At 28.4% G+C, this 21,224-nt stretch overlaps 1 protein-coding gene across 1 annotated transcript in view; it reads right to left on the reverse strand.

The window, feature by feature from the left end:
* The window catches only part of LRP1B (LDL receptor related protein 1B), a 1,191,264-nt gene that overhangs the window by 232,038 nt on the left and 938,002 nt on the right, over nucleotides 1-21,224 (reverse strand). The window contains 5 exon segments of the mRNA XM_049772845.1: nucleotides 675-874; nucleotides 8,395-8,576; nucleotides 10,721-10,843; nucleotides 16,941-17,026; nucleotides 20,960-21,143. Coding sequence (XP_049628802.1) covers nucleotides 675-874; nucleotides 8,395-8,576; nucleotides 10,721-10,843; nucleotides 16,941-17,026; nucleotides 20,960-21,143 — 775 coding nt within the window.

Here is a 21,224-nt window from a genome sequence, read left to right on the forward strand (position 1 = left end):
CACTATCCATCCTAGGCTAGCGCATGCAAGGCAGACAGACGCCTTACCACTTGCGCCACTGCTCTGGCCCCTTACCTCTAATTTTTACACTATCTTACCCAAATACAACTCTAAATTTATTCTATATTTACATTTTAATCTGTCCTGAGTTATAATTTTAGAAAATTAAGTATCAATTGAATATTCCATTGATACATGTTGCAGTAACTTCCTAATGTCAACATAATTTGAAATCATGTTTTAAATTAATTTTTTAACATAATAAGTGAAGATTTATAATTGGTAACTTTAAAATACTATTACCTCACTGTCTTTAATATATTTCTATTTTAACTTTTGAAAATCTAAACCATAAAAATTGTATTAATTGCTCTATAATAATAAGTAAATAACTATTTCAATTTATGTGTTATTTTGTTTATACACTATATTTATTACTATGTCTATTCACTATAAAATATGACCTACTTTCTAAATTGATATCAACTAGTGCACTGAGAAAACATCATCTGATTCTTATATGTTGATATTGCCAATATATGGTCATTATGTCTACATTATATGAGTAAAGGTATACATAAGAAAAATACAATTATTTTTATGCATTTATACATTTATATAGCAATTTTATACATTGATTAAAAAACTGGATTAGTTTTGTATACTGGACCAACCTTTATATCTATGAGATCCATCCATGTTGCTAAATTCAATGTGATTTTCATCAGCCCAATATAGTCTGTGGTTGACATAATCTATGGTTAATGCCATAGGTCTAGAAACCTTTGTTTCTATGACAACACTCTGATTGGTTCCATCCATTCCAACACGACCAATGTGAGGATATTCACAGCAGTCAATCCAATACAAGTACCTAGAGAGAAAAGTCAATAGCAATTTTGTTTGAAGATACTATGGAGGCAAATCTTTATACAATATTTCATTTATTTGCTCATAATCTCAAAATTAACTCTTGCCATTTTTCTTAGTGCTTCTAAGAAGCCCACTTTAGTGCAAATTTCTTTAATAAATTTTAATACATTCTGTATTTTAAAATAGCATAAAGTTTAAGATATTCCCCTTTAGTATATAAACAAATGCATTATAAATATTAATTCATTTCATATTGGCAAATTACAGATTTCCAAACGAACACATTTACATTACTATTGGAAAAATAAAATAATTAGTAGATACTCATATTTTTATGTATAAATATGCAAAATGATTAAAAAAGTAAATTATCGGGCCTAGAGGCAAGGTCCTTCAGTACTGGAAAAAATGGAGATTTTAGCAAAGATATGCAATATAATTAATTGCTCAACAAGAAGAGTTATTTTCTCACACTCGCATTCATATCTAATGCAATTATACACAACTTTAGGATAGACCACAACTCAGAAACATCTCAAACCCTAAGCCAACTTTACAAGAAGAACTAAAGGTACTTCTTTAAGGCAGACAAACTCTACAAAGAGAACAATGGAACAAAACTCCATCACAGTAATGTCTTTCAATGTCAATGCTCTAACCATACCAATCAAAATATATGGAGTGGCAGGATAAATTAGAAAATAAAATATAACATTCAACTGCCTTCAAGGAACACATATGAATAGTCAGAATAAACATACTCAAAGAATGAAAGATAATTCTTCAATGAAACAAAATTTTCAAAAAACTCAAGGTGGCCATACTAGTATCAGATGACATAGATTTAATACCAAAAATATCTTAGAAAACAAAGCAGAGATTTCTTCTTAATGATTAAAGGATGAGTATATTAGGAAGAGATCATACTACTAAACATCCATGTATCTAATGAGGAACAAGGAAAATACTTAAAACAACTAATGATAATTTGTTGGAAAATATTGAAAACATCACAATATTACTTGGAGAAATCAACATAGCTCTGCCACATGTTAATTGAACAACTGACTAAAACTAAAAAGAAAATACTTTTATTGAAGGAAGAAATGAAAGAGAGATATGAATGATTGTGTGTGTAACTTTGATTCCAGAAAGCTGAATACCCATTCTCAAAATCACATAAATAAAATCCAAGATAGACCACATTCTGTGCCACAAAACATACTTCCACAAATTAAGAAGATACAATTTGTATCAACTATATTATCAAGCTATGATGAACCAAAATAGAAATTAATCACATAAAAATTGAGAAATAATTTAAAGATATTAAAATTGAACCTTCACTATTGAACAACTAGTGGGTCAGAGAAGAAATCAAAAAGGCAGTCTATATATTCCTTGAAACAAATGAAAATGAGGACTTGTGATACAAAATCTTGTGGGTTACAACAAAAGCAGGTTAAGAGGAAAATTTAAAACTTTTCCAGCATTCATCAGTAAAAAGAATGGTTCCACATAAATAAACAACTTAAAAAATCGGGAAATGACATAAGAAAGAAATCCAAAGCAAATATAAAAAATTAACAATGAATCTTAGAGCAGAAATTAATGACTAGTAATCCAAAAATAATTCAAAGGAGTATGTCTAAGACCTGGTTCTTCGAAAAAAAAAATGAAACAAGTAAATTGGTATATAATTACCAAATGCATTCTACTACTAAACATCTATGCACATATTGAGGAATCAGCAAAATATGTAAAACTGCTAATCATTTGATGAAAAATATTAATTTCATGGAAAATATAGAAAGTAGAACAATAGTAGTTAGAAAATTCAGGATCACTATTACTTCTCAGTTGATCAACCAGTCTAAAATTAAGCAAGAAAATATTACCATTGAAGGAAGAAATGGAACAAAGAAAAGAAAGACAGAATTGCAGAAAGAAAGAAAAAGACAAAAAAAAAGACAAAAACTAGAAAGAAAAAGTAAGAAGGAAAGACTAGAAAGAAAAAAGAAAAATAAATTTAAAATAGAAGAAAAATTAATAGAAAGAAAGACAAATAGAGAAAGAAAGGCAGAATGACAAGAAAGAAAGAAAAAAGAGAAGAAAAAGAATAAAATCGGAGAAAGAAAGGAGGGGAGGGAAAATGGGAAGGAGGTAGAAGGAAGAAGGAAGAAGGAAGAAGGAAGAAAGAAGGAAATAAGTACATAAAAATACAAATACATAAATAAATGACTACTAATAAGTCAGAAATAAAAGGGAGGACATTACAGTAAAAATCAAAGAATCTTTAGAAACTGCTTTGAAAAAGATACACGCACAAAATTATGTTGCATAAAGAAATTGATAAATCCTTGGTTTCCTATAACATTCCAAGTCTGAATCAAGAAAATTTGGAATACCTGAACAGAGTGATCGTTCGTAAATAAATCAAAATGATAATCAGTCTCTTGCCAAAGCAAATTCCAGGCCCAAATGAATTTACTAGTGAGTTTTTTTTTAAAACTATTACAGAAGAATTACTGTCAATTTATATCATTCTGTTAGAAAATTGAGAAAACAAAAACAATTCTGAACAATTTCTCTGAAGCAAACATTATCCGGATACTGAATGCAGACAGAGACTCAATAAAATGAGAGTTATAAATTGATATCCCTGATAAACAAGGATGTAAAAGATCTCAACAAAATACTATCAAACTGGATCCAGCAAATCATCAAAAAGACCATACACCATGAAAAATTGGGATTCATCCCAGTAAAGCAACGTGTTTTAACATATATAAATCAATCGATGTAATACAGCTTCCATTGTCAGATAATAGTGTTCTATCTCAGGTTTAAAGAAAGTAAAATTCACTTGAAGACTTCATTGCTGTATCATTTAGTCTAATGTCTTTATTTCACTGATAAGTTGAATTCATAAAATAATATAAAGTTGCTCTAGTCTATTTTATGATAAAAATGAGTTGAAATAATAATCTGGGCTGCTAGAATTTTTGGTTGTATATATATTTTTCTAAATAATGTTTTGTAGTATAACACACAAAAGAACTAGAGACATTATTTGGCCAAATTCCATGTTTCCAGTATTATTATTAATGAATCAGGATATTTTAATTATCTTTCTGATTCTGAGTCTATTTAAACTCATATGGTCAAAAGAAACAATAATTCTAATGACATTGCTAATAGACAAATGAAAATTAAAAATTTGAAATAATTTTCTGTTGTTTGTTTTTGTTTTGGGGTCACAATAGAAGTGCTCAAGGGTTTCTCCTGGCTTCGTACTCAGAAATTGCTCCTGGCAGGCACAGCAGTCCAGATAGGATGCTTGGATTCGAACCCTTTTGTCCTGGATCAGCTGCGTGAAAACGGTCCTGTGCTATCTCTTTGGCCCCCCCAAATTAAATATACTTAAATAAGACATAACTGCAATAATTAAGCAGTTTCCTTTTTAAAATTCTATATAATTTATGTTGCTGTAAAATGGATTATTTAGTAATATTTATTAATATCATTTATTAGTATTTATTAATTTATTAATTTTATATATTTTACATTCTCAATTATGAATTAGAATTTATATTTAAGATCAGTTTATATTATTTTATAATAAATTATACAACTACTTTTGAAAAGAATTACTTTTAGAATAGTTCTCATTACTTTCTTAGACTGTCTCTTAAAATGTATACATTATCTAATCATTTTTGAGGTGGAAGCATAAACACCTAACTGTTCTCTTGGTTTACTTTCAGATCTATGCTCAGAGAATAATTCTAGAAATATTCAGAGAAACAAATTAACGTAAGGCAAAAGCATAAACTCATTTACTATCTCTCTAATATTCTATGAATCATTTTGATGATATAATTTAATAATGTGCATTAGGAAAATATAGTACTGAATTATAAAACTTGGGTTAATTACATAGCTTAATATTGTCTTACCAAAAATTATTGAGAATGACGTTTAGGTATTTTGAAGTGGACTGTTCTCTTTACAATAAACATAATTATAAAATAATCTTATATTTTAAGATAGTAAATTATAAAAACATTTAATGTGCTCAAATACTGTAATGGTTTTATAATTTATAAAATACTATATTAGAAAATTCTTTTCCATTTCTCCATTTACCCAAGCCAAAGTACTTAAAACTTTGTCTTCTATGTTTTGTACTATGCTTTGATTTATTCTTAGTACTTTTAGTAACCCACATATTTAAGAATATAAAAGTTCAAAAATTCTGTATATCTACTTAATAAATTCCAATCGTAAATGTTCTTTGCAATTACCTGAATATATGACTTCTTTGTTTTTGCTTTCATAAATAATTTGTTATTTTTGTTTGAAATGTCTACTTTGAAGTGCAATACCTTACCTTACTTAATTATACTGTCTTATTAAGGAAACTTTCTCTGATTATAACTAAGAATTATTTTTTCATCTGACTTGTTGATTTTGAATTATAGTATAATTATTTACTTATCAGTCTACAAAACTATTAAATATTTGGATATATGACTATGCCTATTATTTTATACTCTCATTTAGAAGCATAAAAGTGCTCATTACATACCAAATAAATATAAATTGAATAAATAAACTAGACAACTGATATTCCTTTTGGTTAAAAAGCAGTATCAAACATTTATTTAAATTTCTATTATAAATATCTTTTGCTGCTATGATTATCTGAGGTGACATTTTAATGTCTAGAAATTAAATACCTTTTTCTTTGTGATATTTTCTATTCTAATTTAAATCATGTATACTCATTTTATATAAATGGCAATTCTAATAAATGTAGATTTAAAGTATATTGTTATCATAAACCCAGTATAAAAAGCATTGATTATAAAACTAAAATAATGGAATTCAATTGAAGTAAAAAAGTAACAAGTTTCAATCAACATAATCAATTTGCTTTTATCTCTCTACAATCACTAATAATATTTACATCCAATTGAAGCTACATGCAGCAACCAAATGGTTTATTGAAACATAGAAAAGACTCCTGTTATTTTTATCTGAATACATCTTCTCATTATATTAGACAGTCCACTAATCTTTATTATCTCTTAAGTTCTTTTTCTATTTGTCTCTAAATATTAGGTCTGAAATAACACTTTTCAAGGAAAGAGTGGTCAGTAGTACTGACATATTCAGAATATAAGCAAATAATAACAGTTATCTAAAGTAAAACAAGTGTTGATTATTTTTGTAAATGGTTTTCAATTTGAATTTTAAGAAGAATTGTTCAATAATTTTGGGAGTTATCCTTTTACCTAAATGTCAGTTTATAGAAGCTAAATTTTAGATTATTCTACTGTCTCACAATGAGTAACTAGAAAAATTTTATGAGTAAAGATATCATTAAAACTTGGTTTTAATGCTAATGTTCTACTCACATAGGAAATTCCTTCTCTTTTCTCCTCTACTTTCCAATAAACTTTTGTGCCTTCTAAAAATAAAAAAGTGTAATTACATCTTAAGTATTAGTGTAGAGGTCATTAATATATGAAGAAAAACATTTATTTTTTTATTAAATATACAATATTAATATAAAAAACACAAATAAGACTATGGGAATCTTCTCCAAATTGTAAGATACCAATATATTTAAAAAAATGTGGTACTTTATTCTTTTAGTTGAAATTTCTATCAGATAGGTTTATGTGATAATAACTTTTCACTGCATCTTGTGGGAAATAGTAACACGGGAAAAAATAAAATATAAGCTATATTTATCATGTTTATTAGCCTAGCATAAAAGGTTTTCTTCATAACTGGAAAATTTCATAATAGTGTTAATATAAGTAATTTATTTTCCACTGAGAAAACAAAGCTTTTTGAATAGTTTCAAATAGAAAACTAATTTAGCTAGACTGTTTTTGAAGAAGATATGGGCTAACATATTTGACAATTATTAAACAAATTAAAACATCAACATATTTACTAATGAATAAAGTGACAGTCAAAGTTAGGTCATTTAACCTATTTCTTGATATATCTGTAGAAACAGATGCTCTTTTTCTTTTCAAATGCCATTTGAAAAGAGTACCATTTATTTTTCAAAACTTCTATTGCAATGGTAAGGAAAATATTTAAAAGTATAACAAGGTGGCTACATAATTATAGAGCAAAATGTTAAAATTTCACATTACCATGGAAACAGTACTAGAGTACATGTTTTCTATTAGATACTAATTTTTCCAAATTAATATTTTTGATTATGATATATCACACTCTATGACATTATCACTTTACCCATTACAAATATGAGTGACTGCAAAATAGAAATGTAATTTATTAACAAGAAGAAAAACATGGTAGATATAGTAAGAGAAAAGCAGTAATATGGTATATTTGTAATATGAAATTAATTTAGAGTACAAAAATTTTGAACTACAGTTAATACCAAAAATGCAACTGAGATTTTATTTTATTTGAAAAATATATGTGATTTCTAAACTTGTTATTTTAACAAATATGTTGGATAGAGCGCACTCCTTTAGGGATCCTTTTGGATTATGTAATCATACTAAAATAATATTGCTCCCAAACACACACAGACAAATGGTGCTATCAAAAACACAGAGACAAACGGTGCCCAGAGTAACATATCAGTAGAAAAGTGCTTTATTTAAGGCCTGTGTCCACAATTTAAAACCTTAACAACAACCCACAAATCAACTGAGATGCACAATACTGTCTTCTGCAATCTCTCGTGCCACAGTATAAAATTTCCTGAGAGTATATCATCCAATTGTGTGCAAATAACACACAAATGTGTGCAACAACAATCGAGGGTAGAAATTGGTGGAAATGGAGGCCTAAATTTAGACACTTACCCAAACAAGTTAGGAATTAAAGAGAATCATATTGACCCTCTTCTATAGAACTATAGAAAACATGTCCCAAATTTTTATACTTTCTTTAATCTGTAGTAAACTGTCATCTAAATTCTTCTACTGATCTTAACTATTAACATGACATGTATATTGTCCCTGAAAATAATATTTAAATACTATGTACCAAAGATATTTTCATGTTTTTCTTATATGCTTTATTTTAGAATGCAGATAATGAATGAAACTTGTCATTCATTATTAAAGGATACCATTTTTTGTCTTTTGCTCTAAATAAAAGCAAGAAATACTTTATGCCTAATATAAAAACTGTAAAATACAAACCAAAAGTTTGCTCTTTGTCTGAGTTTTACCAATAGTAAAAGGCAATAAAATCTGTGTTTTACTTGCTTTCATAACATAGTTAATTTTAAACTTAAAAAGTGCCATAAAACTCATTATTTAATATTTTTCTTTCACTGTGATGATAAATATTATTTAAAAATTTTAAAATAAATATATCTTCAAAATTACACTGGACTTCTAGTAATCCAATTTCAACATATTTCCATGTTAATAGCCTACAGCAGTATTCACTAAATTAAATTAATTCAAAGTGTTCAACTTTAATTTATGGTGATCAATGTTTGCTACAAACCCAGCTTGAGGATCCAAACACAGGTCTCTGGGAAACTTCAGCCTTTTGCTGACGAGTATAGTAGGATACAAGCCATTGAGTTTGGATACTTCAATAATTCTTTTTTCTGTGTCAGACCAATAGAGGTTTTTTCCAATCCAATCTACAGCAAGTGCATTGGGAACAGCTGTGTTATGTACTACCTAATCAAACAAAATGTATTTTAATGTAGCAGGGCAAATACTTAGAATAAAATTGAGCAATTGCTTTTTCATTTTTACAGATATAAAGTCCTATTTAAACATCGATTACCGTATTTTCCGGCGTATAAGACCACTTTAGAAACAAAAAAATGTCAACCGAAAATTGGGCGTAGTCTTATACGCCGAGTATATCCCGAAAAATGTTTCAATATGCCGCTAAATGAAAATTGTCTGAATATTACCACAAAACGAATTTTCCAACTTGATCCTGCACCAATCACTGCCAGGCTGCTCTGACCGCCTGATGATTTTAAAATAATGAAAGTAAATAAAATATTATAAAAATATACAAATAAGCAAGATGGAAATGTATAATTGTATACTTTCCTTAAAAATTATAGTAATCATACCACATATTTAGGAAGAAGGTGGTGAGGGGAACAAAGACCACATTTTATAAGGCACTCTCTCTAACTCAGCCAGTCCAAACAGGCTTTTTATGCATGCAAATTAGATAATGTTCTGGACCCGAATCTACACTGTCAAAAGTCTGCTCAGATTGGCCGGAGTCAGAGAGGAAGTCCATTACAGTATAACCTTTGAACCTTTGCTTGTTGTGATTGGCTCACTGTGGTACATACAATTGCAGTACAGAATGTTCTGTCTGATACAGCAAACATAGACCTAAAGCTATGTTTTAACTGCAAAGTTAGGGGGTCGTCTTATATGCCCAGTCGTCTTATACACCAGAAAATACGGTATGTAGTCTAGTTAATAATAAAAAATAGAGCTATCTGCTCCAATATAATTAATTGTTTATAATAAGTGATTGATCATTATGCAAAAGTTTATGCACGAATTACTTAAAATATAAACTTATGGAATTAATAGCTCTATTTTTCATTAACAATGTGTAATCAATAATAAAGATATAAAATTATAGCATGATATTTCAGCATTTTTATGATATAAATTCACAGTCCTGAATTTTAAGGTATCATTTCTTCCTTCTCATAATTACTAAATTTAGAAAATTTGTGTAGCTTCCGAACAAAAAGAAAGAACAACCAAACACAATTTTAGAAAACTAGCATAATGCTATATGGACAATGCTAATTTTTGCTCTTATAATAAAATTTTTCCCTGAAGCTCCATGAACTTCACTTCTAAGCCATCTCTGGCCCATTAATTCTTTAAAAAAAATAATCTTTGAATTTAAAATACCTTTAAATGTAAAGATTTTTACATGTGTTGTAAAACTTTGTGATAAATTTTGAGTTATCTAAACTTTACATGGTATATAAATTTGTAGTATTAAGTTATAAAATGCAATTTAATAAATGTTTAGTATTAGGTTATAAAATATAATTTAATCTAATGTTTTGTTCTTTCAACCAACATGAATATGAACACAAAAACAATTTATATTATTATAAATCACCTAATGCCAATTTATAAACTTTTTCTTTGTATATGTAAGTACGTATTAAAACTTCTTGAATATTTTCAAAATTTATTGTTTCCAAAAAATCTTGTGTTTGAATGTTTTTGATGTATATCCAAAGATAGAAAACTACAAAAAGGCAAAATTAGAGTTCTTTCTATTTTCAATTTAAATATAATTAATTTTACTATGTACAGAGTACAATTAATTTAATTTTAATAGTACTATATAGTTCCATGTCACATATCTGAAAGTTACTTGTGGTGGTTATGGTAATATGCAACTATACTTTATAAATTCATATAAATACAATTCTTATATAATCAGCAGATTAGTTGCACTAGTGCTATAATTACAATAACTCAGTTTTCAAATCATTTTCTTAGACATAATAGCTTTTTCTTTTATAGATCAACATAATTGAATCACAGGTACTAGTAATTTAAGCTAAAAGCATATATTACTCTTACATGGACTATAAATAAGGTTCCAAATTTTATTTCTATTTTAATCTTATTTTATGTAGTGTAAATAAATAAAAATTTCGCAAAATACCTATTAACATACATTATCAACTGCAAAATTCAAATCAGCTTTATTACATCCTATTATTGTCATTATTAGTATCCAGTGCTATGTTATATTCTATTGACCATGCTAATGAAATAAAATTAGTCACATACTTAAAATATAAAGTTACCTTAATATCACTTCCATTTAAACACATTCTATTAATGCGGCTGCCATTGGGTCTGCTAGAGTCAATCCAATAGATAAATTCTTCTCTGTAATCAAAATCTATAGCAACAATATTATTTAATCCCTAAAAATAAAGGAAAAAAACATTTCTTAGAAAGTTTTTCAATGATTTATTAACTCACAAGTATCCATTCTTTACTTGAATCTAAATACTAACCTCTATATAGAAAAGCCACTTGTGACCAATTCTTTTTAAAGGCAGCATAAACTTACTTGCATTTTCTTACACCATGTAATAAAATTTTGTATAGTTCTGTTATAGCATATATTTTATTGAGATTTGAAATAGTTATAAATAATAGTTTAAGTATATAATTACATTATAGGGGGACTAACTAAAACAAGAGACTCATGCCTCAGATACATAATAAATATAACTGAGTAATTGTAAGTATTGCCAAATCTATAAAGGTATCAGAAAGGAGCTAACAAATAAATTAAAGATCTTTGAACATTTTAAGATGAACCCACAAAAGGTCTGATGAAAATAAAATAAAATAAATTGTGTTTATTCAAAAGCTTTTCCCTTAACATTTTCTTCTACCCCCCACTCTTTCTTTCTGTCTTTTCAGCTGGCCACTTTGTCAATTAAGTGCTGTCTTATAATTTAAGATTCATGCACGAGTAATCACTGAAGGATGTAAGCCACACAGCTACAATCAATGGAATAAACTTGGAAGTGATGCTGACAGGGACTCGAAAGTCTCTGAGGCTGCATCATAACCCACAATCACAGCCATGCCAGGTGCTCAACTTCATTGCTTCACAGCTAATATCTGCTGGTGTCTTCACAGAGTGTGAGCAGGCAGCCTTCACCAACCCCAACTAGCCACAACCACAGTAAACTCATCAACCCAGGTCTAGAGATATGAAGTTCCTCCAGATTCCTCAATGCTGCCACTCTGGTAGAATCACACAAATTAGATGGGAAAGTAGTAGAAAAGCCATCTAAGCTTAATTTAAAAAAATATTCAGAATGCTCAACTAGCAACAAACAGCTTTACTAACCATCACAGAATTGGCCACAATATGAGAAAAAAAATTTTCCTGAAGTGCTTTTTTAAAATATTTCCATTAGCCATTTCTTTTTAACATGCATATAAAATTAATTATTTCATGCCTCCTAAGGGGACAGGGTTTCATGTTTGTAGGAACCTAAGGACAATGGTATAGGGAGTGTTACACTCATGGTGAGACTGGTGTTGGGACATTGAATGTCAGAAATTATTATAAAACAATATGTAAATCCTGGCACTTTAATACATACAGAATAAAAATGCCTTTAAAATAATTTAAAATTATAAATTCAGGAGAACATTTCATCAAACCTAATTTTGTGGTCAATGTCTTTTTTTTTATTTTCAATCCAGTGTAGTGAGAATATGTTGAAATTCCTCTCTTCAGATTGATGGCTACTGAATTCAAAGAGATAACAAAACTGAACATCACTTTTGACAAATTTATGAATATATGCTTCATAAATAGTTTAAAATATTATAAATTTGCTATAGAAATCTTTCAAGCCAATTTTTCAGAGTGTGTACTATTGGGGATTCTAATGATGATGACTTGAGGAGCCAGTAGTATCAGTAGGTATAATTGTGATTTGTTCTTTTCAAACCATGAACAATTCTAAAACAGCTTTACAGTTCATATTAATTGCTTCCATATTACTTATCTTACAGTTGTAGTTATCTGAAATTCCCTTCAGGATCAGTTACTAACTGTTATAGGATATTTTTCTTCAGATAAATATTACTTTCTCTAAATAGTGATGTTTTGTGTAGAGTTGTTACTGTTAATTGTGCTTTGATTTGAGAGAGAGGGTAAAAATTAGTAGCAATTGCCAGGCCATAATTTTTTCACATTAATTCTCAAAATTCAATTTGGTAATAATACTAATATCGCCTTGATTTATATAACTTACTTTGTAATCTAGTTGTTCTAGTAGAAAAGGACACAGGACTATCCCTAGAGCCTTTCAGTTCTTGGCAATAAGCAAATGTGAGGAATAAAAGATCCTTCGTATATGCAAAATATGAGCCATGAGACACATTATAATGTTTTTTTAAATTTCTTAAAACTAAGTTCTATATTATTAAAACTATACTTCAAATTATGTTTTTACTGTTTAACATAAGTAATCACTTCCAAATCACAGATTTAATTTGACTAGTCTAAACCTACACTATTATATATTGCTAGTTATAAGCATGAGTTACATGCATACTTACTCAGTACACTATATTTGACAGTAAAAATGCATACTGTGACATGAATAAATGCAAGTGTATCTTTTAGTACTAACATTACTAAAGAATAATAATAATAACTATTACTTGGATAAGACTTCAGAAGTCTGATTTGGTATCCATTTATATGTAAAAATGGAGGACCCCTTAATTTCACTTAAGAATAATCCATAAAGTTGTCTATATAAAATAATGTCCACATACAAAACTTGAATATTGCAAATTCTATTGAGTGAGAAATTCATCCCAATAGTATGCTGCAATTTTCTTTTCATTGAAGTGTGTTTTTTTTCCTACAAGAGAAATAATGCAAAGGAATTATAATTCTGTGATATCTGGCAACACAGATGTAGAAATTAGAAATGAAATGGGAAAAATGCTAGAGAAAAAGTTATCTCTAACTTTAGTAAAGATTGACCTACAAGCTTCAATTATGGTAGAAATATACTATTCCTTTATAAAATAATCTATTTAAATAAAGAAAATTCAATTTCAAGTTTAGGAAGTCAACTATAATAGGAAAATGTTCTAAAAGCAGAACACTGGAATTATGAATGCTGACATATCTCTATTGTAAGATGGTCATTTCTCTAGAGTTTTACATTGATTCCCCACAGGAAAACAGTGCAATGTCTCTTTATAGAACCATATGCAAGGTACATTAAAACAGTCTGGGACATGGTCGAAATAATGTCTGAAAACTAGAGTCATCCTAGTGGTTTCAAAGCTAAAAATTGGTTTCATCAAAATCCTATTTGCTTCTTTCATTTTTGTAGTTGAAGATTTGCACCCTTTGGTTCAAGTTGATTAATTTAAGAAATTGTATTTGTTACTCTCTACAATTTGACTGGAATGAAGGGCTCTGTTAAAATTGAACAGTATAGCTTACTGGAAAGAAACATGAATAATTTTTATTTCTAATATCCAGGTCATTAGCATACATATTCTATATAAAATAGGTGAATTAGTTATAGCAGTACTAGATAAAACCAAGTTTTAGAATATGTAGAATATGTAACTTAGCAGCTATAATTTTATGAATAAAGCTACGTAGGATTATTACTGACTATATAACAAAGATATTAATGTAAACATTCCAATTCTCATATAAACTATCTTCAGTAATTCAGGAAAGAACTTCTTTTTACCTTTTTTTTTACTTATTTTAACTCTGACAAAATGTGGAGAGATATTAAGTGTCTGTATTGTTTCATTATTCATATTTAGTCAAAATCTCTGAAAGAAAAAGATGAGTTACACTGCCTAGAACTTCTTGACATATTGATTATATGATGAAGTAGTAGCAAAAAACATAGTCTCAGCACTGCATCAAATTTAGCAGAAGAAAACCCTATCGTGCATGTGTGAAGATGTAAAACAAAATTAAACTAAAATTTATTTTCTGGAAGAATCAGTATATTCCAAGAAACCTACACACAAAACTTAATCTAGAGCTGACTATAATAAAGTTAATTTCTTTTGTATCTTTATTTTTATTTAGAAATTCTTATAATAATAAATGCACACCAAAATCATGTGTTTAGATTCAATCTGTATTCATCATGATCCATGAATATTACATTTAGAAAAGTATATAAATACATACCCATTTAGATATTAGTGATTGGTAATAGTTTAAAGTGGTATCTCTAGACAAATGAGTTATCTGAACATATACTTTAGAGTGGTTTGATTATATAATAACATTAAATGATGCATAGCGTGAAAGATCATTTTGCTCCATTAGAAACACCTCTAATAACATATTAGGCATACAGGAAAACACAAGAGATGCCAGAAAAAAATTGTCCTGAGCCAAAGGGTTGGAAAATGAAGCAAGAAACTGTCACTGAATCTCTGTTACAGTTCTTTTAAGAAGACAGTAAATGTTGCTGCTAACTTTGATAAAATTGTGGTTCAGTTGAGCTTTAAATGGTGTGTTCTGAAAGCAGGACTTTCTTTCAACAGAGATCAATCTTAAATATAGGAATGCTAAAGCAAAACAAAAATGAAAATAAACCAAATCTTTAAAGAGAAAATAAATGTATCATTTTGCCAGAGACTATGACAAGAAAACCAATGTCTGGCATATATAACTTGGAAAAAATAAAAGCTTGTGGTGGTAAGTAAATTGAAAATATATTGAAAATATAATTTTCAAAAAACTATGCCTGATATAATTTTAAAATTATACTGTGTATAAAAATAATTGCATTAAATATGTGTAAAAACAGGAAGTATGTCTTTTTACATTTTTTAAAATATAACTACTTAAATTTAATTCCTAAAAATTTTCATTTACTTTTTTCTTATATTAATGATCTATCTTACTGTTGCATTATAAATTAGTATTTTTGTAAACAATAGCAAACTATTTTATATATTACTCTATAATGTAAGAAGGCAGAAGTAAAGAAGTAGTGGGTGCTGAAAGTAAATGTATAACTCAATACAAGAATCTCAACCTCCATGTAGGTGATAGATATGCATGTGGCTTGAAGCATAAAAAAATATTGGAAGGCTACTGATAAGAGAGGTGCTTAGACTTTATGTTAGAGGCCATCTGCTAGACAATTTGGAATTGTGACCTTTCTGAGATGTTAAACCAGAATCATGAAACTTTTGTATATTCTTTAAGTAGTTAAAATTCGACTTTTTATGTGATATGCTTTTCAGTTTGGCCAAGAGGAAAACTGAAGACATCAATTTTATTATGAGAGTCAACAAAACACTTTTGGATAAATATTTGAATATTTATATATAGAATAAGATTTGATTTATAAGCACAATCATAAAAGTGGAGTTTCAATTGAGGAACTAGTGAATATATTGTGGATAAAACCTAGAGGAAGTAAGTGTTCATTTCAGTGTTGAAATCACTACATGGGTTTCTTTTAGTCTAATGATAATAGGAACATATTAGAAGAGCAAGAAGTCAACATATTCCTTAATGCAGTTTTTCTTAAATATCTTTTTCTTAAATTTCTTTTCACACAGATCATTAATAGATTGCCTGGGACAAAAATAAATTGGTAGCAGAATAGATATACATTAATCTTTCCAAAAGTTTCTTTTTCTGACAACAAAATATGTATGAAGTCTATAGTACATTTACTAAGTTTTTAGGTTTTAATTATTTTATTTAATGCTATTGTCTCTGTAGATAGGAAAAGAAAAAAATAACATGAGTGATTCAAAGTTTTATATCCTGTCTTAAAATGAAAAGCATATGATTTATTTTAGAAATCATATATATGTATATTTGTACATATATATAAATACATATATGTCCTCCAAATAAAACTTAAACATCAAAACTTGTTTAAAATATTCTAATAAAGTAGATGAAAATGAGTGATAAAATCAAACTGAATACCTATTCCTAAAAGCTTTTGAAAATATTATAATTACATTTTGTTCTCTTTTTAATTCAAAATTTAGTGGGCTAGGAGTTTTGTGATATACATATTTTGGTTCTCTGAACATAAACTTGCATTTAAGTAAATATTTGTATTGTAAACATATTAAGTGCAATGAAAGCAACTTGTGCAATGGGTAAACTTTTCTAAAAAGAGAATTTTATACTTTTGCTAATATCACAATTATTAATATCACATATGTTTGGGACTGATTATATTCTACATCATTTACAATTTTTGAAAGAGTGTTGTGTTACAAGTTGGACATCGAATTCGATAAACTAAAACAAAACAATTAGTTTAAAATAATTGAACAAGGTAAAATAGTATTAAAGTAAAAATACTGAGACCAAATTAAGTCATCTACCTATATGCATATATACAAGAATAAATGATTTATAAAATATAATTGTGAGATCTTTCAATTGCCCTTACACATAATAGATTCAGTCAATTTGAATATTATGAAACAGTGCTATAAAACTCATACCTGTTTTAAAAGTGTATAATTGGAGCCATCAGTGCTGATTTTCCTTATTTCATAATGATCAGCAAGAATAAGAAAAGGTTCTTCATCTAAATACCAAGACAAAAATATATTTAATTTTAATATTTATGGACTTTATAAATAGTCTGCTTTATTTCAATTTAGTTCCTATTGCAATTCATTTTATTATAGAACCTACATTTTTTTATCCATAATAGACTCATGGATTGAAAAAACAAAAATCATGCCAATTATCTCAGTAGCTAAATGAAAATAAAACAAATAACTTAACAAGATATATGGAGGTTATCCAAAAGACATTCCTAGCTTGCTTTCACTTTTTTAAACATGCTTTTTTTCTGGTATATTTATAATTAGTATAACTTTTCTCATTATTTTAATTTTGTTTTAGTTTGGTGTCCATACTTGTCACTGCTTAGGTCTTATCTTGGCCCTGTGCTCAGGGATAATTTCTGGTGTTACAGGATTTAAATCCTAATGGCCACATATAATACAAGCACTCTATCCCTTGATCTATCACTCAGATATACAAATCTTTTTTATAAAGTTAATATATTTTCCATAGTTTGCTTGATATATTATTTTTTATTCTTTAATGGCAGAACAAGAATGCATAGGATATGGCATTATGTTATAAAATATTCTAACATAAAGATTAAAGTAAGTGTATATGCATTTTAATGCATTAAATTAATTAGTTATTCACTTTGATCAATAAGGAAAGCATTATTACATAATTTTAAGCTTTCTTTTGGGTTTAAAAACATATCTCTAAACAGATGGCTTTTAAGCTAAAAGGCTGCCATACTTATCAATATAGTTCAAATATAGAAATGAAAACTTAACATATTATGCTCCACCTCAGTACTTTGGCAGCCCTGCTCTTTACTTCTTATACTTGAAACCTAAAGCCACAAACACTCCATAAAAGAGCATAAGAAATGTCTTGACATAATTGTTAGAAAATATTATCTGTGACATGAAAATGACAAACTAGGCAAAAATAATTGAGTGTTACTAAAACAAATGGAAAGATGTGTAGTAAAAATGACAAAACACAATATCAACCTATAGAATGTAAGAAACAATGTAAGCTATGTACTGATAAAATCATATGTGTATGTATAAAGATCTCATGCAATTCAAAAATAAATATAATTTGATTAAAATGGTCATTTTTCCAGTGAGACAACCAAATGACCAATAAACATATATAAAAATTCATAAACATTGCTATGATCAAGGGTTTAACAATCCAAATCACACTAAGCTGTTACTAAGCTATTACTAATCACACTGTTATTACTGTTATAAGTTTAACATTAAAAACACAAAAGAGGGACTGTAGCTAGTAGGGCATTTGCTCTGTACACAGTAGAGCCAAATTTGATCCCTGGCATCCCATATGTCCTCTGGATTTTCCAGGAGTGATTTCTAAGTGCAGGGTTAATAGTAACACTGGAGTGCAACCAGATGTGGGCCAAAAAGGAAAAAATATGTGTATATATATACATATATATATGTGTGTATATATATAATACAAAATAGTATGTTTCCTCAAACAAAAAAAAAATAAAACCACCATATTATCCTTCAATCTCTCTTCTGAATATATATATATATATATATATATGTATATATATAAACCAAAACCTTACTGCAATTTTAAGTACATTTGTTGGGTCCAGAGTGTAGTACAGAAGGTAGGACATTTAACTTGCACACAGTTCACCCAGGTTCAATCCTAGCATCTCATAAAATCTTCTGAGCACCACCAGAGTAAATCCTGAAGGTTTACCCAGGAGTATGCCATGAATAGCATGACATGACATGAATGACATGAATAAAACCAGGTCGTATCCCCCCAACAAACCAAACATATATTGCTTGCATTATTATAAGAGTCAAAATAAGGAAACTATCAATAAATTAATACATAAAATATATATAAATATATATGTTCATATCAAATAAGACATACATATATCATTATATACTGGAATAGTATCTTGCATTAGGAAAGAAGGAAACACTGATTTGTAACAACATGAATTTTATGAAATTATTTTACATCATGCTAGACAAAGTCAAATACTTAACAGCTTTTTTATATAAAACTTGAAACAAGAGACTTGTAGAAACAAAAGATTGGTAGATATAATGGTGTAGAGAATAAAATTAATTCAGAGGTATTATTTTATAGATATAAGCTTTCAGAGAGAAGACAAATAGTTCTAAGAACCTAATTTGTTTTCTGTGAGATAAATGTCAGTAATGTATTACATACTTAAAATACACTAAGAGAATTTAGCTTAAATGTTGCCACAATAAAATTATTTTTTATAATTATGCTATGTAGTAGAATTGTTAGTGACACTGTGGTGGCAATTATATTGTAATATGTATGTCATATTTCTTTTATACTTGTTTATAACTTTATATATTTTGCTTTTATAATAGTCAGCTACAGATCAATCTGGAAAAATGTGTGGCCTCTGAAATAAATAAACAAAAAAAATGCTGCAAGAAGACTTTATTTTTCATAAAACGTTATATAATTTTCTATTTAACACTAATGTAAAATAGCCAAACTATCACACTATGAAAATATAGTAAATACCACATTTTAAATGTAAGCATCCGTCTATGCTGTATGTTCTTTTATGAAAAATAATAAAGTGAGAAACTGGTTTTGAGATTTGTTCATTCATTTGTTGTTTGTTTGGGCTCACATCCAGTGGTGCTCAGGGGTGACTCCTCCTGGCTCTGTGTTAAAGCCTTCTTTGCTGAACTATCTCTTTGACCCAAGGTTTTGATAGATTTTTTTCACATTCCCCATGTCAGTAAATATGGGACTAAGGAGGCAGTGTGTTGTTGACTAAAAAAAGATAGGTTGGGAAAGAAAGCAACGAACACCATAAATGCACACATTGATCTGGGAATAAAATATATTCTAAGAAAAATAAAAATGGAATAAAATATATTCTAAGAAAAATAAAAATGGAATAAAAATTTAAATAGCCCTTTTTATTATATATGTATCACTTAAGGCTAGTTAAAATTAATACAAAACTAATATTCATAACATTTGTTACCTAAAGTCGATGAAAATATAATATTTTTGAGGGGAGTTGGGCACAAGCAATGGTGTTCAGGGCTTACTACTAGTTCTGTGTTTAAGGATCACTTCTAGGGGTACCTATATGGAGTATCCATGATCAAACCTGCTTGGTCACCTGCAGTTCAAGTGTCTATCTCTAAAACCCTAAAAGGACATTTTTATTTATTTGTTTATTTACTTTTTCATTTGGAGGCCACACCTGGCAAGTGCTCAGGGGCTCCTCCTCGCAGTGCACTCAGTGTCTCAGGGGACAATAAAGGATGCTAGGGATCAAATCCAGGTTGGCCACATGCTAGACAAGTACCCAACCCACTGGGCAATTGTTCTGTTCCCTCAAAGTACACTTTAAAATGTTTTTACCTACATTTATATTTGAGAAATTATTAAGACTATTTCACTTGTAATACTGTAATTAAAAAGGGATAATGATATATTATACTGACCACTTAAAATCATTATTTTTATTTCTTTGTATAATTATTTGTCTCATTTTTTTCTTATAATTAAAATTTCTTAATTCACATGCTACAATTTCAATGAAGTTTAAATTTGGAAATTTGGAAAGCCAAAACAATATTTGAAATGAGAATTTTTAAATGAGAATTTATTTCATTGTAAATGAGAATTGACAAATTAACCCATGTAACTTAGAAAACAATAGAAGTTTAATAATTTACAAGAACGAAGGTTGTGATATTTCAAAAGAGCCATGTATAGACAGCACACCAAATCCAGGATAAAAATGTTGTATCCAGTAAGTAGGGAAGACTAAGAGATCTAAGAAATAGCAGATAGAAGCATTTTCACTAAGAATAATTATAACATAGGGCATCCACATGAGTAACTGAGATTAGTTTACTGTGAAAATTCAATACAATACCGGAAAGTGATTTGCAGCCATTTGGATTATCAGGGTTTATTTCATATCCATCCATACAAAGACATTTGTAGGTTCCATATGTATTAATGCATTGCTGGCTGCATGGAAAGCCCAAAGAGCATTCATCAATGTCTACACACGTTTTACCATCATCCTTCAGTTGGAATCCAGGCCAGCATTTGCACTGGAGAATGAAAAATGAACATAACAATTAATTTCATTGTCACTCTATTATATATCTCTTTTGAATGAATCAAGCTAGAAA

The sequence above is a fragment of the Suncus etruscus genome, chromosome 5 (assembly GCF_024139225.1).
Source record: "Suncus etruscus isolate mSunEtr1 chromosome 5, mSunEtr1.pri.cur, whole genome shotgun sequence".
Classification (NCBI taxonomy): domain Eukaryota; kingdom Metazoa; phylum Chordata; class Mammalia; order Eulipotyphla; family Soricidae; genus Suncus; species Suncus etruscus.